At 41.6% G+C, this 25,627-nt stretch overlaps 1 protein-coding gene across 1 annotated transcript in view; it reads left to right on the top strand.

The window, feature by feature from the left end:
- Positions 1-25,627, top strand: part of LOC141131883 (chloride anion exchanger-like) — a 134,153-nt gene that overhangs the window by 30,555 nt on the left and 77,971 nt on the right. Inside the window, exons 8-10 of the mRNA XM_073619673.1 lie at positions 2,416-2,563; positions 3,191-3,304; positions 6,838-6,915. Of these exons, the coding sequence (XP_073475774.1) occupies positions 2,416-2,563; positions 3,191-3,304; positions 6,838-6,915 (340 nt within the window). The remainder of the gene's footprint in view (positions 1-2,415; positions 2,564-3,190; positions 3,305-6,837; positions 6,916-25,627) is intronic.

Here is a 25,627-nt window from a genome sequence, read left to right as displayed (position 1 = left end):
ACAAAGACATCAGTGGACTTGATGGGAAACAAGTGTCTGCGAAAACCTATAAGGCTCCATCCACCCTGCCTTGAAAGCCCCCCAGTTGCTACGGTGTCTGTGTGACAACTGGGGAGGAAAGAGGAAGTTGGCTCCAGCCGAGCCATGCCCCCAACGTGTTTCACTCCGGGGAACTATGACTAAGCTCTGGGGTGGAGTGAAACGTGTTGTACAGTACAGCTTGGCTGGAGCCCAAGCTGAGGCTGTGATTTCATATATCCACAGGGACTTGCAGTGATGTGCGGCACATAGGACCTTTTTTGTCTGTCAGAAATGTAGATGTTTAGATTTGTTTCACACAAAGGACTGGCTGTAGAAAGCCACCCTGCATTAACACTATGTTTGTTTACTGCCTTGATAAATAAAAGTGATAGACAAACATGCTTTGATTGTTCCTAGGTGTCCTTGTCTCGTACATGGTCCACCACTGCCACTACCAGTTGAGCCTGCCCTATTTATACAGTATGTCACAAAGGTGAGTACACCCCTCACATTATTGTAAATATTTTATTATATCTTTTCATGTGACAACAATGAAGAAATAACACTTTGCTACTATGTAAAGTAGTGAGTGTACAGCTTGTATAAAAGTGTAAATTTGCTGTCCCCTCAAAATAACTCAACACACAGACATTAATGTCTAAACCGCTGGCAACAAAAATTAGTACACCCCTAAGTGGTAATGTCCAAATTGGGGCCAGTTAGCCATTTTCCCTCCCCAGTGTCATGCGACTTGTTAGTGTTACAAGGTCTCAGATGTGAATGGGGAGCAGGTGTATTAAATTTGGTGTTATCGCTCTCACTCTCTCATACTGGTCATTGGAAGTTCAATATGGCACCTCATGGCAAAAAACTCTGAGGATCTAAAAAAAAGAATTGTTGGTCTAAATAAAGATGGCCAAGGCTATAAGAAGATTGCCAAGGCCCTGAAACTGAGCTGCAACATGGTGGCCAAGACTATACAGTGGTTTAACAGGACAGGTTCCACTCAGAACAGGCCTTGCCATGGTCGACTAAAGAAGTTGAGTGCACATGCTCAGCGTCATATCCAGAGGTTGTCTTTGGGGAATAGACATATGAGTGCTGCCAGCATTGCTGCAGAGGATGAAGGGGTGGGGGGGTCAGCCTGTCAGTGCTCAGATTATACGCCGCACACTGCATCAAATTGGTCTGCATGGCTGTTGTCCCAGAAGGAAGCCTATTCTAGAGATGATGCACAAGAAAGCCCGCAAACAGTTTGCTGAAGACAAGCAGACTAAGGACATGGATTACTGGAACCATGTCCTGTGGTCTGATGAGACCAAGATAAACTTATTTGGTTCAGATGGTGTCAAGCGTGTGTGGTGGCAACCAGGTGAGGAGTACAAAGACAAGTGTGTCTTGCCTACAGTCAAGCATGGTGGTGGGAGTGTCATGGTCTGGGGCTGCATGAGTGCTGCCGGCACTGGGGAGCTACAGTTTATTGAGGAACCATGAATGCCAACATGTACTGTGACATACTGAAGCAGAGCACGATCCCCTCCCTTCGGAGACTGGGCAACAGGGCAGTATTCCAACATGATAATGACAGCAAACATGGTGGTGGGAGTGGCATGGTCTGGGGCTGCATGAGTGCTGCCGACACTGGAGAGCTACAGTTTATTGAGGAACCATGAATGCCAACATGTACTGTGACATACTGAAGCAGAGCACAATGCCCTCCCTTTGGAGACTGGGCCACAGGGCAGTATTCCAACATGATAACAACCCCAAACACATCTTCAAGAAGACCACTGCCTTGCTAAGGAAGCTGAGGGTAAAGGTGATGGACTGGCCAAGCATGTCTCCAGACCTAAACCCTATTGAGCATCTGTGGGGCATCCTCAAATCGAAGGTGGAGGAGCGCAAGGTCTCTAACATCCACCAGCTCCATGATGTCGTCATGGAGGAGTAGAAGAGGACTCCACTGGCAACCTGTGAAGTTCTGGTGAACTCCATGCCCAAGAGGGTTAAGGCAGTGCTGGAAAATAATGGTGGCCACACAAAATATTGACACTTTGGGCCCAATTTGGACATTTTCACTTAGGGGTGTACTCACTTTTGTTGTCAGCGGTTTAGACATTAATGGCTGTGTAATGTGTTATTTTGAGAGGACAGCAAATTTACACTGTTATATAAGCTGCACACTCACTACTTTACAATGTAGCAAAGGCCTCAATCATTTCTTCATTGTTGTCACATGAAAAGATATAGTAAAATATTTACATAAATTGTGAGAGGTGTACTCACTTTTGTGAGATTCTCTCTCTCTCTCCCTCTCTCTCTCTATATATATATATACACACATATATACACTGTTTATTGTCCACATACATGCCCATTATTTTTTATATGCAGATATCAGCCTCCCATAACACCAAGCATATCCGTTTTCGAAGAATGTATGATTGAGGCCTTTACTATTGCTATCGTGGCCTTTGCCATTGGATTCTCTGTTGCCAGAGTCTATTCAATCAAACACGATTACCCAATAAATGGAAACCAGGTAATATTATTTATATTATATTTAGTATATTATTATTTTTCAAGATTTATGCCTTTTAGAGTATACAATGGTGCAAAGCTGTTTAAGGTTGAATTCCAGGCAAACAGCTAAAACCACAATTTAAATACATACAGTGCCTTGCAAAAGTATTCACCCCCCTTGGCATTTTTCGTGTTTTGTTGCCTCACAACCTGGAATTAACATGGATTGTTTGAGGATTTGCGTCATTTAATTTACAGAACATGCCCACAACTTTGAAGATGTTTGTGGGAACACAAGCAGCAATAAGGCCGTGTATTAGTATGGCAAATGTATAGACCCTGTCAGGTTTTTATTGCAGTCTACACCCCAGTACAGGAAGTTTTGCCACACTTCATATCCCAAAGGTTGTGGCCCCTGGGACAGGAAATGAATGAAAGTCTCAACAGGAAACCCTGCAGCAATAAAATCTGACACATGATTAGATTTTTTTTTGAAAACTAAAATATTTTAACCGAAGTTAGGAGTCAAACATGAAGTTTGTGTTCACCTGGTACAGTAAATGTGGATGTTTTTATCTGATCAAATATAAAAAAAATCTAAATTTTTGTTAATGTTGGCAAATAAAATGTGTGTATTTCATTTCAGGAATTAGTGGCATTTGGATTAGGGAACATAGTTTGTGGCTTTTTCAAAGGTTTTGCTGTTAGCACAGCCCTGTCAAGGTCAGCTGTCCAGGAAAGCACTGGAGGGAAATCTCAGGTACCGTAACATTATAAGACGTTTAATGGACTAAATAGAGAAATCTTGTAAAAGGTAGCGCTAAAAAAATGTACTGAGAAAATATATTATATACATACATACACCAATGATATCTATTTCAAAAGTGTGTATTATATAATAACAGATGAAAACAAACTATATGGTTCATAAACCACACAAAGGGAGTCCAGGCATGTTATATTCTCCCTAATACATGCTGAGAATTCAATCAATAATACATGCTTCAATTGACTTGTGATCGTGCTGCACTGTAAATGATATGCTGCTTCAATCTACCCTTCACACTATAAAATGTGATCTTGAGTGCTCCCACAGTAAATGCACACTCACCAACTGCAGTTGACCCCTTAATGTTAGGCAGGTCAAATATGCACTCAATAATAAGCCAGAATCAGCCACTCCGTCACTCCAGGGGGGGATTCCAAATTTTGGGTTACATCACTTTAACGCTTCTATGCAGTGAGAGCACTCTAAAACAGGAGGTGTGTTACTGGCCAGATTGGCAGGTGAAAACAGAGGGAAAAAGAATTAAAAAGAAGACTAACGGAGCTACCACATCTAATTAATGTGGAAAGCTGCAATAAATTACATTTTTGGGTTTGGGTTTATTATCGATGAAAGATATTTTATGCCCTATGACTAAGCCCTGTGGGCAAGGCGAAATGCCAGTGACATGTCCTGGGAGGAGGGCATGGTATTCCATATTTCCTTTTCCATGTTTATATATAGAGTCAGGATGGGCTCTCTCAACACCGGCACCTGCATCTAACGTGAGTCACCAGAGCATCATAGGCTGACTGCTTGGAGGGGCACCCAAAGCCATGGGCGTCCGCAGGTAGGGGCAAGGGGGGTCAATTGCTCCCCCGGAATCAGGGATCGGATCGGCACTGTTAAATTCACCACAGTGGCATCACTATGGGGGTGCAGGCAGCCCGCACCCGGGTGCCACCCACCAGTCGGGTGACACCATCAAGGTGCTGTCAAGCCCCCGTCAGTGTAGTGTGACTGCGGGCTCTTTTCCCTGCTCAGTCCAGCAGAGAACTTGATGGCGCTGTGACAAGAGAAAGGCGAGCTGAGGGCTGTCAGAGGTTTCCCCCGCTCGCCCCCCCTTTCTCCTGTCAGGGAGAAGAGGCAGCGGCTCTCACTAAGTTTCGCCACCCAGCTTCCTGCCCACTTCGTTCCTTCCCCATTGGCCATAACTGAGGGCCAATCAAAGGAGACTAGGAAAGGAGAGCATCATGGGACATGTAGTTCTGGAGATTGGTGGCTCCATTTTCCACAGGGAGGAGGTTACAACTCGATCAAGAGAGAGTTTTAGGGACTGAAAGCCTGGAAAAAAGGGAGTGCTGCAGGACAAAGAAAGAGGAGTGTGCTGGGCGGAAGCCAGAGAGAGAGCCACGCTGCCCAGCGCCACCAGAGAGAGATCCACGCTGCCCAGCGCCACCAGAGAGAGGAAGACTGAGCCACTGCCAGGGTACAGACATACTACACTACTGACCAGAGTCGCCCCCGGGGTACCCAGCATGAGCGATCGTCCAGCCGGAGGGATCACTGCTGTAGTTTCGCTGGGTCTGGTAAGAGGGCCTATCGGCCATTATCCATTACTTATCCTAGGGACTGTACTATGTCTGCAGTCTCTGACCATGATAATGTGATAATGACATTGTCGAAAAGGGTGACAGTAAAATGATGCCCCCCCCCCCCCGAAAAAAGTTCTGTGGACACCCATGCCCGAAGCTTATATTTTATGCCCAACTGAGGCTTTTGCATCTAAGCCTTTCGATTTTAGTTTTTTTGTAATATAGGTATGAAAAAACGTAAGTACATCCCTTTAACATTGTTGATTATTTCAACATGAATGAACAGGCAAACATTAGATCTTCATTTAAACATTGCCTACAGAAAAAGGTAATATAATGGAATAAAAACACTGGAAAATCCTCCCTTTGAAAAAATGCCCTTTCAATAATTTTACAAAATATCAATAGACTGAAATAGATGACATGGTGTACTGTGGAAAAAGTAAGTACTCCCTTGGCATCAGAAACTGTTATTGATTCCTTTGAGCAGAAATGAATTTTGCATTTTGCACAACTGTCCACTAGTTTTGATATGACATTTTTGACCGCTTCTCCATGCAAACTTCCTTTAGTTGCACATTGTGGGTTTCCTAGCATGACCTGCCCCTTTCAAATCGAACTACAAAATTTCAATGGGATTTACTGTAAATCAGGGCTTTGACTGGGGGAGTCCATAATCCTCCATCTCTTCTTTTTGAGCCATTCTTTTGTGGATTTTCTAGCGTGTCCTTATCAGGTACACATTCTTTCTTATCTTAAGTGTAACTAAAGCCCAAACTTTTTTTTTTAATTTTGGTTAGAGTAAGGGAGGGTTATAAACCCTGTTAGTTTTTTCTTTTTTTTTTTTGCCTTGTCTAATTGTGGAGATTTCTCTTCACTTACTGTTCAATTGCCAAAACAGGAAATAAGAGGAGATCCCTCCAAAGTGAAGGAATCCCGGGGTGGCACCAGGGTCAAGAACTAGTGTCCCCATTGGAAAATTTCCCCTCTGTTACTGTTCTGATGTCAACCTAAAATTTATGATTTTCTTTTAATTTCACTTTCAATGGTAACAGGAAACAGGACAAATAGAGAGGGTCAATAGGGGCAAACACAGCAATAGAACCTGCCAAGAGTTCTAATCAATCTCCACTCTATCCACAACTAAAAGAAACAGTTTTGCATTTAATGACACTTTAAAGTAGCATTCCATTAAAATCGTAACTGTACCTAATCTACTCCCACCCCCATTCTAAGCCTATTCTAGCTACTCTGTGAAAGGAAAGATGTCTATAATTACTTATGCTGACTGCACTCTGGTCTGGTCACATGATCAGTTCCCAGCACCGGCTTCAGTGTAGAGGAGGGACTGCTGACAATGTATGCCCTATAGTAAGCCTATGGGTGATATCATCACCCAGATTCTGCAACTGTAGTCGGCGATCTCTCTTCTTCTCTGAAGCCAGCCGCTGGAGAAATCATGTGACCCGACTGCAGCACCCTCAGAGTAGGGAAGTATAGACATTGCTTTCCTTTCACAGAATAGGCTTAGCAGATAGGTGGGAGCAGTTATAGGTATAGTTATAGGTATAGTTAGGATTTGAATAGAATGCTACTTTAATGCTACTTTAAGTCATGACAAAGTTATCAAATTAAAAGGGCCATAGTGGAAGTGTAAAGATTGGTCTGTAGGGGGTATGGAGGTGTGAGTGCTGAATTACTCCACAGATATGGGGGGAAAAAATAAAGGGCACCACGATTCAATGAACAAAATGTTGTATATTCATTTTGTATATGGACAAAATTTGTTTTGTCTGAAGCTCATCTTTAAACAATACCTGATTATGGTAACATTTGTTAAAAATAAATAGTGTATATCCAGAACAACAGTTTTGTCGGAGTTGACATTTTCTTCATAGCAGTACAAAAAAGTAACTGATTTTATCATTGCAGATTTCTGGTCTTATCTCTGCTCTAATTGTTATGATAGTCACTTTGTCTATTGGATTCCTTCTAGAAACCTTACCTAAGGTATTTACACTTTTGTAATACTGCACATGTAAAAAGAGAATGATGTTTTTTTACTGCATTAAAGAACAGTTGTGGTGGTGGTGGAAGGGGGGTGCAGTTCTTAATTCTTCCATGGTTTCACTGAACATTCCCTGGTTGTAAAAATTTCCAAGGACCCCCGCAAAGATGGGCTTCCTCTAGTTGGATGAGAAGAGGTGGGTGGATGACGTCACAATTTCTGCCTCAGCCAATTCGAGGAAGCTTTGCGTTCATTCATAGAATACAAAGTTTCCCATGAATGGATGAGAAGTGCTCAGCCCAACTCTCTTTTGTTCCCGGTGTGAAACTAGAAGTTCATGTCCCACTTCCGAAACACAGAGCTGTATGCTGTATGTAGCTGAGGCAGTTTGTACAGCACACCCAGCAACCGTACCTTTTAGGGCAGGAAATAGTTAATTTGGGCCAGCTTGGCCCAAACTGTTTAAAGAGACTTTAAATTAATTCTCTTGATTATATGGCCAGTCCTAGTGGTTTCCATTTGAATACATGGAAAAATCTCTTTAGAAGACTTCTAAGGACATTACTACCAAAGATGCCTGTTTTACTGTTTCAAGTTTCTTTTAACTTTTTATTCAACTTTCTTTAATTGCCAGTCATTGGATTCATAGTCTGCTATTCTTGATATAAACATATGTAACATAATAGCAGGCACAAGAGAAGAGTGGGTAGAGAAAGACTTATGCCCCGTACACACGGTCGGATTTTCCGACAGAAAATGTGTGATAGGACCTTGTTGTCGGAAATTCCGACCGTGTGTAGGCTCCATCACACATTTTCCATCGGATTTTCCGACACACAAAGTTTGAGAGCAGGATATAAAATTTTCCGACAACAAAATCCGTTGTCGGAAATTCCGATCGTGTGTATACAAATCCGACGGACAAAGTGCCATGCATGCTCAGAATAAATAAAATGATGAAAGCTATTGGCCACTGCCCCGTTTATAGTCACGACGTACGTGTTTTACGTCACCGCGTTCAGAACGATCGGATTTTCCCACAACTTTGTGTATGCAAGACAAGTTTGAGCCAACATCCGTCGGAAAAAATCCTAGGATTTTGTTGTCGGAATGTCCGAACAAAGTCCGACCGTGTGTATGGGACATAAGTCACATAAAGGGCAGTATGAGCAACATGCTACAGTGAGGGAAAAAAGTATTTGATCCCCTGCTGATTTTGTATGGTAGCCCACTGACAAAGAAATTATCAGTTTATAATTTAAATGGTAGGTTTATTTTAACAGCGAGAATAGCAACACAAATATTCATAAAAATGCATTTAAAAAAAAGTTATAAATTGATTTGCATTTTAATGAGTAAAATAAGTATTTGATCCCCAATCAATCAGCAAAATTTCCTGGCTCCCAGGTGTCTTCTATACAGGTAACGAGCTGAGATTAGGAGCATTCTCTTAAAGGGAGTGCTCCTAATCTCAGCTTGTTACCTGTATAAAAGACACCTGTCCACAGAAGCAATTATTAAATTAGATTTCAATCTCTCCACCATGGCCAAGACCAAAGAGCTGTCCAAGAATGTCAGGGACAAGATTTTAGACCTACAGAAGGCTGTAATGGGCTACAAGACCATCGCCAAACAGCTTGGTGAGAGTGACAGTTGTGCGATTATTTGCAAATGGAAGAAACATAAAATAACTGTCAATCTCCCTCGGCCTGGGGCTCCATGCAAGATCTCACCTCATGGAGTTTCAATGATCATGAGAATGGAGAGGAATCAGCCCAGAGCTACGCAGGAGAATCTTGTCAATGATCTCAAGGCAGCTGGGACCATAGTCACCAAGAAAACAATTAGTAACACACTACGCTGTGAAGGACTGAAATCCTGCAGCACCTGCAAGGTCCCCCTGCTCAAGAAAGCACATGTACAGGCCTGTCTGAAGTTTGCTAATAAACATCTGAATGATTCAGAGGAGAACTGGGTGAAAGTGTTGTGGTCAGATGAGACCAAAATCGAGATCTTTGACATCAACTCAACTCACCGTGTTTGGAGGAGTAGGAATGCTGCTTATGGCCCCAAGAACACAATTTCCACCGTCAAACATGGAGGTGGAAAAATTATGCTTTGGGGGTGTTTTTCTGCTAAGGGGACAGGACAACTTCACCGCATCAAAGAGACGATGGACGGGGCCATGTGCCATCAAATCTTGGGTGAGAACCTCCTTCCCTCAGCAAGGGCATTGAAAATGGATCGTGGATGGGTATTCCAGCATGACAATGACCCAAAACATACAGCCAAGGCAAAAAAGGAGTGGCTCAAGAAGAAGCAGATTAAGGTCCTGGAGTGGCCTAGCCAGTCTCCAAACCTTAATCCCATAGAATATATGTGGAGGGAGCTAAAGGTTCGAGTTACCAAATGTCAGCCTCAAAACCTTAATGACTTGGAGAGGCTCTGCAAAGAGGAGTGGGACAAAATCTCTCCTGAGATGTGTGCAAACCTGGTGGCCAACTACAAGAAATGTCTGACCTCTGTGATTGCCAACAGGGGTTTTGCCACCAAGTACTAAGTCATGTTTTGTGAAGGGGTCAAATACTTATTTCACTCATTAAAATGCAAATCAATGTATAACTTTTTTTAAATACGTTTTTCTGGATATTTTTGTTGTTATTCTGTCTCTCACTGGTAAAATAAACCTACCATTAAAATGATAAACTGATCATAGTTACATAGTTAGTAAGGTTGAATAAAAGACACCAGTCCATCCAAAGTGAGTGTAGGTGTGTGTCTACAATTCTCCCTATCCCTGTACATTGTGTCTAATTAAGATGCTTATCTATTATATATTATCTATTATTATCTAATTATTATTATTGTAATATTATTATCTATTATATTATTGTTTTTATTTAAGGTACCCATATAGCGCTGTCAATTTAAGCAGAGCTCCACACATACATTGCACACTCACATCAGTCCCTACCCTCAAGGAGCCCACAATCCAAGGTCCCCAACTCACATTCATATACTAGGGCCAATTTTGGACAGAAGCCAATTAACCTACCAGCATGTCTTTGGAGTGTGGGAGGAAACCCACGCAGGCACAGGGAGAACATGCAAACTCCAGACAGGTAGTGTCATGGTTGGGATTCAAACCAGCGACCCTTTTTACTGCTAGGCGAGGGTGTTGCCCACTACACCACTGTGCCGCCTCAATCGCCTCAATCATTTCATAGACAGTGGGCAAAATTACAAAATCAGCAGGGGATCAAATACTTTTTTCCCTCACTGTACAAGCACTCTCCTGTGCTTGTCATGGGCTCTTGAAAGAACCAGCTTAAAAGAACCAGCTTGTCATGGGTTCTTGAAAGAAACATAAAGAACATGAAAAGACATGGCTGGAAATCTGATCTGTTTTAAATCTTGATTTTTTTTTAATTATACAAATTTGGGAACACTAAACTATCACTTCGAAAATGTAGACCCCCTTCCCCCAGTCTACAGCTCTCCCTCTGTCTTATCTCACTAACTATGCTAGTTCTTTTACCATTTCCATATACATTTGTTTGTGTGTGTGTGTTTTTTTATATTCTGCTAAAACCTTTGTGAATTAGTTGAATTAGTACTGTTTGGACCTTGAAGAAGGGGACATGCCCTAAAAACTTGTCCTGACAAATTGTATTTTTGTGCAAATAAAAAAGTGTCATGGACAGTACTCAATTGTTTCCAAATAGGGAGAAACTTGATGAGCTTAACCACTTCAGCCCCGGAAGGATTTACCCCCTTCCTGACCAGAGCACTTTTTACAATTTGGCACCGCGTCGCTTTAACTGCTAATTGCGCGGTCATGCAATGCTGTACCCAAACAAAATTTGCGTCCTTTTCTTCCCACAAATAGAGCTTTCTTTTGATGGTAATTAATCGGTAGACATGTGCATTTCGTTTTGTTCCGAATCGAAATTCGGACAAATTTTTCATTATTCGGAAATTCGGATGCATCCGAATTTCCGAATTACAAAAGTGATGAATTTAAACGAATCCGAAAAAAAGCAAACAAATTCGAATTGAATTCGAAAACAAAATCGAATTCGAAAACATATTCGAATTCGAAAACATATTCGAATTCGAAAACATATTCGAATCGAAGTTGAAAACATATTCTAATCGAATTCGAAAACATAATCGAATTCGAAAACAAATTTGAATCAAATTTGAAAACAATAGAAATCGATTTTCTAAAAAATACAATAAAATAGAATATAAAATCATAAAGCAATAGAATACATATATATAATATTTTTTTTATTCTGTTTTATTGTTTTTCTATGCTTTTCTTTTCTTTTCTATTATTTTCTATTCTTTAATAGTCTTTTCTATTCAAATTCGAATTCATTCTATACGAAATTCGAATTTCGGAACATGGCTTATGAAAATCGAATTTCGTATAGAATGAATTTGAATTTGAATAGAAAAGATTAGAATAGAAAAGAAAATAATAGAAAAGAATAAACTAGAAAAACATATATTGTATTTTATTCTATTCTGTTCTATTGTTTTTCTATTCTATTCTTTTTTATTATTTTCTATTCTATGCTAATGTTTTCTATTCAAATTCAAAATCATTCTATACGAAATTTGAATTTTGGAAAATGGTTATAAAATATATATATATATAAAAAAAAAAAAAAAATATATATATATATATATATATATATAAAAATATTATATATATATATATATATATATATATATATATATATATATATATATATATATATATATATAAATATTATATACATATATAAATATTATATACATATATATATATATATATATATATATATATATACATATATATATATATATATATATATATATATACATACATATATATATACATATATATATATATATATATATATATATATATATATATATATATATATATATATATATATATATATATATATATAACCATTTTCAGAAATTATAATTTCGAAAATCGAATTAGAATAGAAGTAAAGAATAGAAAAGAATAGACTAAAAAAAAAATAGAATAATATATATATATATATATATATATATATATATATATATATATATATATATATATATATATATATATATTAGGGATGAGCTTCGTGTTCGAGTCGAACCCATGTTCGACTCGAACATCGGCTGTTCGATCGTTCGCCGAATTGCGAACGATATGGGCCGTTCGCGCCAAATTCGTGTGGCGCGTCACGGCCCATAATTCACTGCGGCATCGCAGTGCATTACTTACTGATGATTGGCCAAGCATGCACTATGACACGCATGCTTGGCCAATCACAGCGCCGCCTTAACAGAGAGCCATAATTGGCCAAAGCCAAGGAGGCTTTGGCCAATTATGGCTCAGGGGATTTAGTACACGCCCCACACTATATAAGGCCGCCTGCACGGCGGCCCTGTGCAGTGTGTTCCGGTGTGCTTAGAGAGAGAGAGAGACAGTGTCATTTCATTTGAGTTAGCTAGATTAGGCAGGACAGTCAGTCAGTTAGCTGCACTTAAAGTGTATTGTGTATATATATATATGCATCCCAGGTGTTGCATATATATATATATATATACACTGTATTCAGTTTAGCTAGATCCGTTCCTGTTATCTTCTAGACTATTTAGATTTAGTGCAGTGCGTCCTGCTCACAGTGTTCAGCTAGATCCGTTCCTGTTATATTCCTACTGACAGGCAGGCTTGTCTTGTTACAGTATTTTGAAGAAAATTACTGGTGTTCTTTTGATCCTATTAGTACCACAGTCAGGCAGCTAGACTATTTACATTTAGTGCAGTGCGTCCTGCTCACAGTGTTCAGCTAGATCCGTTCCTGTTATCTTCTTACTGACAGGCAGGCTTGTCTTGTTACAGTATTTTAAAGAAAATTACTGGTGTTCTTTTGATCCTATTAGTACCACAGTCAGGCAGCTAGACTATTTACAGTTAGTGCAGTGCGTCCTGCCCACAGTGTTCTGCTAAACCTACAAGTAAGTGGGGTGCGTCCTGCTCACAGTGTTCAGCTAAACCTACAAGTTAGTGGGGTGCGTCCACCTCTCAGTGTTCAGCTAAACCTACAAGCTAGTGGGGTGCGTCCTGCTCACAGTGTTCAGCTAGATCCGTTTCTGTTATCTTCTTACTGACAGGCAGGCTTGTCTTGTTACAGTAAATACAGCTACCTGAAGAAAATTGCTGGTGTTCTTTTGATCCTATTAGTACCACAGTCAGGCAGCTAGACTATTTACAGTTAGTGCAGTGCGTCCTGCTCACAGTGTTCTGCTAAACCTACAAGTTAGTGGGGTGCGTCCTGCTCACAGTGTTCAGCTAAACCTACAAGTTAGTGGGGTGCGTCCACCTCACAGTGTTCAGCTAAACCTACAAGCTAGTGGGGTGCGTCCTGCTCACAGTGTTCAGCTAGATCCATTTCTGTTATCTTCTTACTGACAGGCAGGCTTGTCTTGTTACAGTAAATACAGCTACCTGAAGAAAATTGCTGGTGTTCTTTTGATCCTATTAGTACCACAGTCAGGCAGCTAGACTATTTACAGTTAGTGCAGTGCGTCCTGCTCACAGTGTTCTGCTAAACCTACAAGTTAGTGGGGTGCGTCCTGCTCACAGTGTTCAGCTAAACCTACAAGTTAGTGGGGTGCGTCCACCTCACAGTGTTCAGCTAAACCTACAAGCTAGTGGGGTGCGTCCTGCTCACAGTGTTCAGCTAGATCCGTTTCTGTTATCTTCTTACTGACAGGCAGGCTTGTCTTGTTACAGTAAATACAGCTACCTGAAGAAAATTGCTGGTGTTCTTTTGATCCTATTAGTACCACAGTCAGGCAGCTAGACTATTTACAGTTAGTGCAGTGCGTCCTGCTCACAGTGTTCTGCTAAACCTACAAGTTAGTGGGGTGCGTCCTGCTCACAGTGTTCAGCTAAACCTACAAGTTAGTGGGGTGCGTCCACCTCACAGTGTTCAGCTAAACCTACAAGCTAGTGGGGTGCGTCCTGCTCACAGTGTTCAGCTAGATCCATTTCTGTTATCTTCTTACTGACAGGCAGGCTTGTCTTGTTACAGTAAATACAGCTACCTGAAGAAAATTGCTGGTGTTCTTTTGATCCTATTAGTACCACAGTCAGGCAGCTAGACTATTTACAGTTAGTGCAGTGCGTCCTGCTCACAGTGTTCTGCTAAACCTACAAGTTAGTGGGGTGCGTCCTGCTCACAGTGTTCAGCTAAACCTACAAGTTAGTGGGGTGCATCCACCTCACAGTGTTCAGCTAAACCTACAAGTTAGTGGGGTGCGTCCTGCTCACAGTGTTCAGCTAGATCCGTTCCTGTTATCTTCTTACTGACAGGCAGGCTTGTCTTGTTACAGTAAATACAGCTACCTGAAGAAAATTGCTGGTGTTCTTTTGATCCTATTAGTACCACAGTCAGGCAGCTAGACTATTTACAGTTAGTGCAGTGCGTCCTGCTCACAGTGTTCTGCTAAACCTACAAGTTAGTGGGGTGCGTCCTGCTCACAGTGTTCAGCTAAACCTACAAGTTAGTGGGTGCGTCCACCTCACAGTGTTCAGCTAAACCTACAAGCTAGTGGGGTGCGTCCTGCTCACAGTGTTCAGCTAGATCCGTTCCTGTTATCTTCTTACTGACTGGCAGGCTTGTCTTGTTACAGTATTTTAAAGAAAATTGCTGGTGTTCTTTTGATCCTATTAGTACCACAGTCAGGCAGCTAGACTATTTACAGTTAGTGCAGTGCGTCCTGCTCACAGTGTTCTGCTAAACCTACAAGTTAGTGGGGTGCGTCCTGCTCACAGTGTTCAGCTAAACCTACAAGTTAGTGGGGTGCGTCCACCTCACAGTGTTCAGCTAAACCTACAAGCTAGTGGGGTGCATCCTGCTCACAGTGTTCAGCTAGATCCGTTCCTGTTATCTTCTTACTGACAGGCAGGCTTGTCTTGTTACAGTATTTTAAAGAAAATTACTGATGTTCTTTTGATCCTATTAGTACCACAGTCAGGCAGCTAGACTATTTACAGTTAGTGCAGTGCGTCCTGCTCACAGTGTTCTGCTAAACCTACAAGTTAGTGGGGTGCGTCCTGCTCACAGTGTTCAGCTAAACCTACAAGTTAGTGGGGTGCGTCCACCTCACAGTGTTCAGCTAAACCTACAAGCTAGTGGGGTGCGTCCTGCTCACAGTGTTCAGCTAGATCCGTTTCTGTTATCTTCTTACTGACAGGCAGGCTTGTCTTGTTACAGTAAATACAGCTACCTGAAGAAAATTGCTGGTGTTCTTTTGATCCTATTAGTACCACAGTCAGGCAGCTAGACTATTTACAGTTAGTGCAGTGCGTCCTGCTCACAGTGTTCTGCTAAACCTGCAAGTTAGTGGGGTGCGTCCACCTCACAGTGTTCAGCTAAAGCTACCTGTAGAAGGTTGGTGGTGTTCTCATACTACAGGCAGGCAGTTGATTTTGCTAGCTGCAGTATCAGTACATATATATATATATATATATATATATATATATATATATATCCCAGCTTAGTGCAGCTACAGGCCATTAGTATGTCTGGAAGGCCAAGAAGGAGAGGCAGACAGTCACAAGCCAATAAGAGAGGGCAAGCAGGCTCTGTGTCTAGTGCTGGTCGTGGAGACGGTGCATCCTCATCAGCACGTGGCCATGGGACACGCTTGGCCTTTTTTTCGGCAGCTGGCCATGTTGAGCCGCAACATGCGGAAGACTTGGTCGAGTGGATGACCAAGCCGTCCTCATCCTCCTCATCCTCTCTCACCCATGCCCAGGGTACTTTGTCTGGCAAAGCAGCGGCCTCTTCCCTCGGCTCAATGTCATCAGTGACTCCTTCCCTAGCCCCACCATGTCCTCCTGAGGAGTCCCTCGAACTGTTTGACCACAGTGTTGGGTACATGCTCCAGGAGGATGCCCAGCGTTTGGAAGGCTCTGATGATGATACTGAGCTCGATGAAGGCAGTAACACGAGCACGGACAGATGGGGTGCCCAAGAAGGACAGCAATCTGGCAGTCATGCTCCCCCTGCTGCAGCATACTGCCAGGTTTGCTCCAGTGATGAGGAGGGAGGGGATGATGAGGTCACTGACTCAACGTGGGTGCCTGATAGGAGAGAGGAGGAGGAGGAGGAGGAGGAGGCGGCACATCACCAACGAGGCAGGATGCCCTCCAGGGGCCAGCCTAAGGGCAGCACATTGACTGCATCACACCCCAAAGCTCCACATGTGCAGGGCGCTGCAGTCTCTGCGCGTTATTCAAAAAGTTCTTTGGTGTGGGCCTTTTTTGAGACGAGTGCATCAGATCGCACCGGTGCTATTTGCAACATATGTCTCAAGCGTATCTCGCGTGGCCAAAACATCTCCCGCTTGGGTACCACATGCTTGACCAGACATATGTTGACCTGCCATGCAGTTCGTTGGCAAGCGTATCTAAAAGACCCACACCAAAGAACAAAGAGGACCTCTGCTTGCTCCTCATCAGCTGAAATTTCCAACCCCACTAGACCTTCAGTCCTCTCTGAGACCTGCACTGAGAGGAATGAAGGTGTAGAATTAGGTGTGTCACAGCCACGTACTTGTGGGCAATCTGATTTTGGTACACCAACGTCAGATTGTACCAGGCAAATTTCCCTGCCCCAGCTGCTGCACCGCCGAAAGAAGTTTGCTCCCAGCCATCCACATGCCCAACGGTTGAATGCTAGCTTGGCAAAATTGCTAGCACTTCAACTGCTGCCTTTTCAGTTGGTAGACTCTGCCCCCTTCCGTGAGTTTGTGGAATGTGCGGTTCCTCAGTGGCGGGTACCCAAACGCCACTTTTTCTCACGAAAGGCGATTCCGGCTCTCTACCAGCATGTGGAAGGCAATGTCCATGCCTCGCTGGACAGGGCGGTCAGCGGTAAGGTGCATATTACCGCTGACTCATGGTCCAGCAGGCATGGACAGGGACGTTACCTAAGTTTCACGGTGCATTGGGTGACTCTGCTGGCAGCTGGGAAGGATGCAGGACAAGGTGCAGTAGTGTTGGAGGTTGTTCCGCCACCACGCCTCCAAAATGCTAATGATTGTGACACACCTCTCTCCTCCACGGGGTCCTCTTCTTCTTCCTCCATGGCCTCTTCCTCGGAACCAGCGGTGCTCCGTAGTCGTTCAAGGGGCTACGCAAGTACGCAGGCCAAAAGATGCCATGCGGTGCTTGAGCTGGTGTGCTTGGGGGACAGGAGCCACACTGGGGCAGAGGTTCTGTCAGCTCTGCAGGGGCAGGTTCAGAGGTGGTTGACGCCACGCCAACTTAAGGCAGGAATGGTGGTTTGCGACAATGGCACCAACCTCCTCTCTGCCCTCCGACAGGGACAAATGACCCATGTGCCCTGTTTGGCTCACATCCTTAACTTGGTGGTGCAGCGGTTCTTGGGCAGGTACCCGGGCTTACAGGATGTCCTGAGGCAGGCCAGGAAAGTCTGTGTGCATTTCCGCCGGTCATATAATGCCAGTGCTCGGCTGACGGACCTCCAAAAGGAGTTTAACCTGCCCAAGAACCGCCTAATCTGTGACATGCCCACCAGGTGGAACTCAACGTTGGCCATGCTGCAGCGGCTGCACAAGCAGCAGAGGGCCATCAATGAGTACCTGTGCGACTATGGCACCAGGACAGGGTCAGGGGAGCTTGGTTTTTTTTCCCCACGCCAGTGGGCCATGATCAGGGATGCATGCACTGTCCTGTCACCATTTGAGGAGGCCACGAGGATGGTGAGCAGTGACAGTGCATGCATCAGTGACACTGTCCCCCTTGTCCACCTGTTGGAGCACACGCTGCGTGGAATAATGGACAGGGCACTTGAGGCAGAACAGAGGCAGGAAGAGGAGGACTTCCTTAGCTCTCAAGGCCCCCTTTATCCAGACAGTGTTCCTGCGTGCCCGCCGATCACACAGGATGAGGACGAGGAGGAAGAGGAGGAGGAGGAGGAGGAAGATTGTGTCAGTATGGAGGTGGAGCCTGGCACTCAGCATCAGCAGCAGTCTTTAAGGGATCAGTCCCAAGAAACACATGGACTTGTACGTGGCTGGGAGGAGGTGGCTGCGGACCATGTCGTCCTTAGTGACCCAGAGGACTCCGGACCGAATGCCTCAGCAAACCTACGCTGCATGGCCTCCCTGATCCTGCAAAGCCTGCGTAAGGATCCTCGTATTCGTGGTATCAAGGAGAAGGACCAATACTGGCTGGCAACCCTCCTTGATCCACGTTACAAGGGTAAGGTTGCGGACCTTATCTTGCCATCGCAGAGGGAGCAGAGGATGAAACATCTTCGGGAGGCCTTGCAGAAAGGTCTGTGCAACGCGTTCCCAGAGACTGGGAGGTTACAAACTCCTGTTTCTGGACAACGTGTTGCTGAGGCTTCGGTCAGTCAAAGAAGGAGCGGTGGAGAAGGTGGCCGTCTGACCGATGCGTTCAGACAATTTTTTGGTCCGCAGCCCCAAGGTATGATCGGTTCCAGCAACCATCGCCAGCGTCTGTTTTACATGGTGCAGGAATACCTAGGGGCAAGATCAGACTTGGACACCTTTCCCACCGAAAATCCTCTGGGTTACTGGGTCTTGAGGATGGATCACTGGCCAGAGCTTGCACAGTATGCAATTGAGCTACTGGCCTGTCCTGCATCCAGCGTTCTTTCGGAACGCACATTCAGTGCTGCTGGAGGCGTGGTAACCGATCACAGGGTGCGTCTGTCCACTGACTCGGTCGATCGACTGACCTTCATAAAAATGAATGAGTCTTGGATCACCACCAGCTACCAAGCACCTGATGCTGATGTAACCGAATAATTTTTTTTGAAATCTCAGATCCCTTCAAAGACTGCCTATGCTGATGCTGAGTGACTATCCCTGAGTAATTATCCTCTTCCTCCTCAATCATCACGCTGATAGCTTGTAAGAACATTTTTGGTTCTGGGTGCCACCACCAGTGCCTAAGGCACAATTTTTCAACCCCTGTTTAACAGGGGCGTGTAATTACGATTTTTGATGTAATACTTTGCAGCAGGGCTCGTTCCTGCATTCTAACTAGAGTGTCTGTGAGGGGTTGCAGTGTTGTGGCACCAGCACCAGTGCCTAAGGCCTAATTTTTCAGCTCCTGTTCAACAGGGGCATGTAATTACAATTCTTGATCTAATATTTCACAGCAGAGCCCTGTGAGGGCTTACAGTGTTGTGGCCAAAGCAAGACCTAAGGCCCAAATTTCTGCTGAGTATATAGGGCAGGACCCTACTTTCAAACAACTAACTTACAAACGACTCCTACTTGCAAACGGAAGGAGACAACAGGAAGTGAGAATAAATCTACCCCTAGGAAGGGAAATTCTCTCCTGTAAGAGTTAATATGGGAAAAACATTTCTCCTTTCCACTGATGCTTTCCAATCCATTGGGACAAAAAGTGAGGTGAAATCTTCTGAAGAGGAGGAAAGACAGCAAAACAAATGTCACAGGGGTGATAACCCTTCCCTATGTTTTCCAAAAAGCTTAAAAAAGATTTTTTGGCTGGAGCTAAACACGTTAAAAATGTACCCGTTCAAAATTACAAAGAGATTCTACTTAACAACAAACCTACAGCCTGTATACTGCTGTTCAGAGTATATAGGGCCTGGTGGCCCCACACCTTTCCTTATTTTAATTTGGGTGCGGGGTTCCCCTTAATATCCATACAAGACCCAAAGGGCCTGGTAATGGACTGGGGGGTACCCATGCCGTTTGTCTCACTGATTTTCATCCATATTGCCAGGACCCGACATTACATTAAACCCGCAAGCAGTTTTAAATGAGATTTTTTCCTTTAAAAATGACATTTGGTGCAGGGACTGTTCTAAACACGGGAAACACGCGTCACTTTACAGGCATACTATAGACACCCCTCAGGTACGATATTTAAAGGAATATTTCACTTTTTTTTTTTTTTACTTTAAGCATCATTAAAATCACTGCTCCCGAAAAAACGGCCGTTTTTAAAAGTTTTTTTTGCATTGATACATGTCACCTGGGGTAGGACCCGGGTCCCCAAACCCTTTTTAGGACAATACCATGCAAATTAGCCTTTAAAATGAGCACTTTTGATTTCAAACGTTCGAGTCCCATAGACGTCAATGGGGTTCTAACGTTCGTGCGAACTTTCGGTCCGTTCGCAGGTTGTGGTGCGAACCGAACCGGGGGGTGTTCGGCTCATCCCTAATATATATATATATATATATTGCTTTATTCCATCAAATCTTTAGAAAAAGATTACAAAGCAAGTAGAGTCATTCCAAACAGAATCATTACAATCATTTGTTCAGACAAAGATTACGTTTCAGGCTGATTTATTCGCACCCTTCCTTAGATCAGTCAGAACACATCTGAACTTTATTTTTATATATACAAGGTCGGTGGGAGGACCTGTTTGCTGACACTAGATTGAAAGCTGTGTGTGGTTCTCCTCTACACTTCAATCTATATATATACATTATATTTTTTTCTATTCTGTTCTATTGTTTTCTATGCTATTCGTTTCTATTATTTTCTATTCTATTCTAATCTTTACTATTCAAACTTGATTTCAGTCTATATGAAATTCGAATTTCAGAAGATAATATATATAAATATATATATATATATATCTAAGATATATCTATCTATCTATCTATCTATCTATCTATCTATCTATCTATATATATATATATATATATATATATATATATATATATATATATAGATAGATAGATAGACAGATATAGATAGATATAGATAGATATAGATAGATAGATAGATAGAATATTTTTTTTCTATTCTGTCCCATTGTTTTTCTATGCTATTCTTTTATATTCTAAACTTTTCTATTCAAATTTGAATTCATTCTAGACAAAATTCGAGAATGAATTTGAATTTGAATAGAAAAGATTAGAATAGAAAATAATAGAAAATAGACTAGAAAAACAATAGAACAGAATAGAATACAATCTAATATATATATATATTATGTTTTATTCTATTCTGTTCTATTGTTTTTCTAGTCTATTCTTTTCTACTCTATTCTATTTTTTTCTATTCAAATTCGAATTCATTTTATACGAAATTCGAATTTCGGAAGATGGTTTTATATATATATATATATATATATATATATATATATATATATATATTTTTTTTTTTTTCTATGCTGGTCTATGGTTTTTCTATGCTATTCTTTTCTATTATTTTCAATTTTTTTTCTAATCTCTTCTATTTAAATGCAAATTCATTCTATACGAAATTCGAATTTCAGAAAATGGTTATATAGAAATAGAATGAAATTGAATTCTAATAGTAAAGACTAGGATAGAAAAAACAATAGAACAATATATATAAAACATCTTCCGGTATTGGAATTTGCTACAGAATGAATTCGAATTTGAATAGAAAAGATTAGAATAGAATATATTATATTTTTTTCTATTCTGTTCTATTGTTTGTGCATGCTATTCTTATTTTCTATTCTATTTGAATCTTTTCTATTGGAATTCGATTTCATTCTATATGAAATTCGAATTTCGCAAAATGGTTATATATAGTTTACTTTTTCAAATTCGGTCAAATTTTTTTCGAATGCTGTAAAATTTTTTCGAATTTGATCGTTTTTTTCCGAATGCGGTAGAATTTTTTCGAATTTGATAGTTTTTTTTCGAATGCGGTAGAATTTTTTTGAATTTGATCGTTTTTTTCGAATGTGGTAGAATTTTTTCGAATTTGATAGTTTTTTTTCGAATGTGGTAGAATTTTTTCGAATTTGATAGTTTTTTTCAAATTCGGTAGAATTTTTTTCGAATTTGATAGTTTTTTCGAATGCGGTCAAATTTTTTCGAATTCGAATACGAAACTAAACGAATCTCGAAAACGAATGTAATGAATGCAACTAATTTAACTAAACAAATTTAGTTAAATAACGAACCGAAACTAAACTTAACTAAACAAATTTTTTCATCCTGCACATGTCTATAAATCGGTTTTTATTTTTTCCGCTATAAGCGGAAAAAGACGGAAAATTTTGAAAAAAAATGATATTTTCTACTTTTTGTTATAAAAAAAATCCAATAAACTAAATTTTAGTCATACATTTAGGCCAAAATGTATTCGGCCACATGTCTTTGGTAAAAAAAATGTCAATAAGCGTATATTTATTGGTTTGCGCAAAAGTTATAGCGTTTACAAACTAGGGTACATTTTCTGGAATTTACACAGCTTTTAGTTTATGACTGCCTATCTCATTTCTTGAGGTGCTAAAATGGCAGGACAGTACAAACCCCCCCCCCAAATGACCCCATTTTGGAAAGTAGACACCCCAAGGAAATTGCCGAGAGGCATGTTAAGCCCACTGAATATAATTTTTTTTTAACCCAAGTGATTGAATAATGATAAGAAAAAAAAAAAAAATTACAAAAAGTTGTCACTAAATGATATATTGCTCAAACATGCCATGGGACTGTGTGAAATTACACCCCAAAATACATTCTGCTGCTTCTTCTGAGTACGGGGATACCACATGTGTGGGACTTGTTGGGAGCCTAGCCGCGTATGGGGCCCCGAAAACTAAGCATGGGGCCCCGAAAACCAAGCACCGCCTTCAGGATTTCTAAGGGCGTAAATTTTTTATTTCACTCCTTACTACCTATCACAGTTTTGAAGGCCATAAAATGCCCAGATGGCACAAACCCCCCAAATTACCCAATTTTGGAAAGTAGACACCCCAAACTATTTGCTGAGAGGCATGTTGAGTCTATGGAATATTTTTTATTTTGCCACAAGTTGCGGGAAAGTGACAACCTTTTTTTTTTTTGGCACAAAGTTGGCACTAAATTATATATTGCTCAAACATGCCGTGGGCATATATGGAATTACACCCCAAAATACATTCTGCTGCTTCTCCTTAATATGGGGATATCACATGTGGGACTTTTTGGGAGCCTAGCTGCATACGGGACCCCGAAATCCAATCACTGCCTTCAGGATTTCTAAGGGCGTAAATTTTTGATTTCACTCCTCACTACCTATCACAGTTTCATAGGCCATAAAATGCCAAGATAGCACACACCCCCCCAAAATGACCCCATTTTGGAAAGTAGACACCCCAACCAATTTGCTGAGAGGCATGGTGAGTATTTTGCAGCTCTCATTTGTTTTTGAAAATGAAGAAAAACATGAAAAATGTATTTTTTTTTCTTTTTTCAATTTTCAAAACTTTGTGACAAAAAGTGAGGTCTGCAAAATACTCACCATACCTCTCACCAAATAACTTGGGGTGTCTACTTTCCAAAATGGGGTCATTTGGGGGTCTTTGTGCCATCTGGGCATTCCATGGCCTCCGAAAATGTCATAGGCAGTGAAGAGTGAAATCAAAAATTTACACCCTTAGAAAGCCTGAAGGCGGTGCTTGGTTTTCGGGGTCCCATATGCGGCTAAGCTCCCAAAAAGTCTCACACATGTGGTATCCCCGAACTCAGGAAAAGCAACAGAATGTATTTTGGGGTGTAATTTCACATATTCCCATGGCATGTTTGAGCAATATATCATTTAGTGACAAGTTTGTGCAAAAAAAAAAAAAAAAGTGTCTTTTCCCCGCAACTTGTGTCACAATATAAAATATTCCATGGACTCGACATGCCTCTCAGCAAATAGCTTGGGGTGTCTACTTTCCAAAATGGGGTCATTTGGGGGGGTTTAAACTGTCCTGGCATTTTATGCACAACATTTAGAAGCTTATGTCACACATCACCCACTCTTCTAACCACTTGAAGACAAAGCCCTTTCTGACACTTTTTGTTTACATGAAATTTTTTTTTTTGCAAGAAAATTACTTTGAACCCCCAAACATTATATATTTTTTTTTTAAAGCAAAGGCCCTACAGATTAAAATGGTGGGTGCGCACCGATTTTTCAAACGCATTTTTTGGGGGAAAAAACACACTTTTTTAAATTTTAATGCACTAAAACACACTATATTTCCCAAATGTTTGATGAAATAAAAAAGATGATCTTAGGCCGAGTACATGGATACCAAACACGACATGCTTTAAAATTGCGCACAAACGTGCAGTGGCGACAAACTAAATATATTTTTAAAAAACTTTAAAAGCCTTTACAGGTTACCACTTTAGATTTACAGAGGAGGTCTACTGCTAAAATTACTGCCCTCAATCTGACCTTCATGGTGATACCTCACATGCATGGTGCAATTGCTGTTTACATTTGACGCCAGACTGACGCTTGCGTTCGCCTTTGCACGAGAGCAGGGGGGGACAGGGGTGCTTTTTATTTTTTTTTCTTTATTATTTTCTTTGCTTTTTTATCTTATTTTTAAACTGTTCCTTTCATTTTTTTTTTTTTTTTTTTTAGCATTTTTATTGTTATCTCAGGGAATGTAAATATCCCCTATGATAGCAATAGGTAGTGACAGGTACTCTTTTTTGAAAAAATTGGAGTCTATTAGACCCTAGATCTCTCCTCTGCCCTCAAAGCATCTGACCACACCAAGATCGGTGTGATAAAATGCTTTCCCAATTTCCCAATGGCGCTGTTTGCATCCGGCGAAATCTAAGTCATAAAATGCTCATAGTTTCAGGTTTCTTAGGCCATAGAGATGATTGGAGCCATTCTGGTCTCTAATCAGCTTTATGGTCAGCTGGCCGAATCAACGGCTGCATTCTCAGGTTCTCTGTTGAGACACGAGAGCCAGACAAAAACACGGAAGATGGTGGGGGGGCATTCCCTCTGCTTGTAAAAGCAGTCTAGAGGCTAATTAGCCGCTAGGATTGCTTTTACATGAAAGTCGACCGCTGGCTGAAAAGAATGATACCAAGATGATACCTAAACCTACAGGCATCATTCTGGTATAACCACTTAAAGTCCAGCAACATACCAGTACGTTGCTGGTCCTTGTTGGGCATATATTGTACACTTTTTTTTCATGCAGCCTGTGGGCTTAACGAAAAAAAGAGATTGATCGGTGGTTATGTCCACCAGTGGAATACCTCCCTTCATCCACCAACTTCTAATGTTGGGCATACATGCACTGTTTATATATGCCGAAGCATGGGGGCATCCGCCCTAAAAGGTAGGAGCAAATCGCTCCTCCGCCCCTGCTGCCCCCATGCTTCAGCATATATGCTCTTTTTTTAACTGTGGTGGTGAAATCACCTCCTACAACGCTGGAGTCACGGCTTTATGTATCGTGGGAGCAAACGCTGTTGCTGTCAAGATAAATAAATCCACGCTGCAACTGAATGGCGTACCTGCTAAGTAAATGATGGTTAACAATAAAACAAAATAACATTACAGTATAACAGTAAGACTTACCATATATGCAAGCAAATACAAAATAAAACATTTTTTAACGCAACCTGTGCCCAAAATATATATGCCGAAGCACGGGGGCATCCTCCCGCAAAAGGTAGGAGCAAATCTCTCCTCCGCCCCTGCTGCCCCCATGCTTCGGCATATATGCTGAAGTATGTAACTGTGGTGGTGAAATCACCTCCGACAGCGCTGGAGTCACGGCTTTATGTATCGTGGGAGCAAACGCTGTTGCTGTCAAGATAAATAAATCCGCGCTGCAGCTGAATTGCGTACCTGAAAACAAAAAAATGGTTAACAATAAAACACAGTAAACAGTAAAGT

The sequence above is a fragment of the Aquarana catesbeiana genome, linkage group LG03, assembly GCF_042186555.1.
Source record: "Aquarana catesbeiana isolate 2022-GZ linkage group LG03, ASM4218655v1, whole genome shotgun sequence".
Lineage (NCBI taxonomy): Eukaryota > Metazoa > Chordata > Amphibia > Anura > Ranidae > Aquarana > Aquarana catesbeiana.
This window is presented reverse-complemented; position numbering and strand designations above follow the sequence as displayed.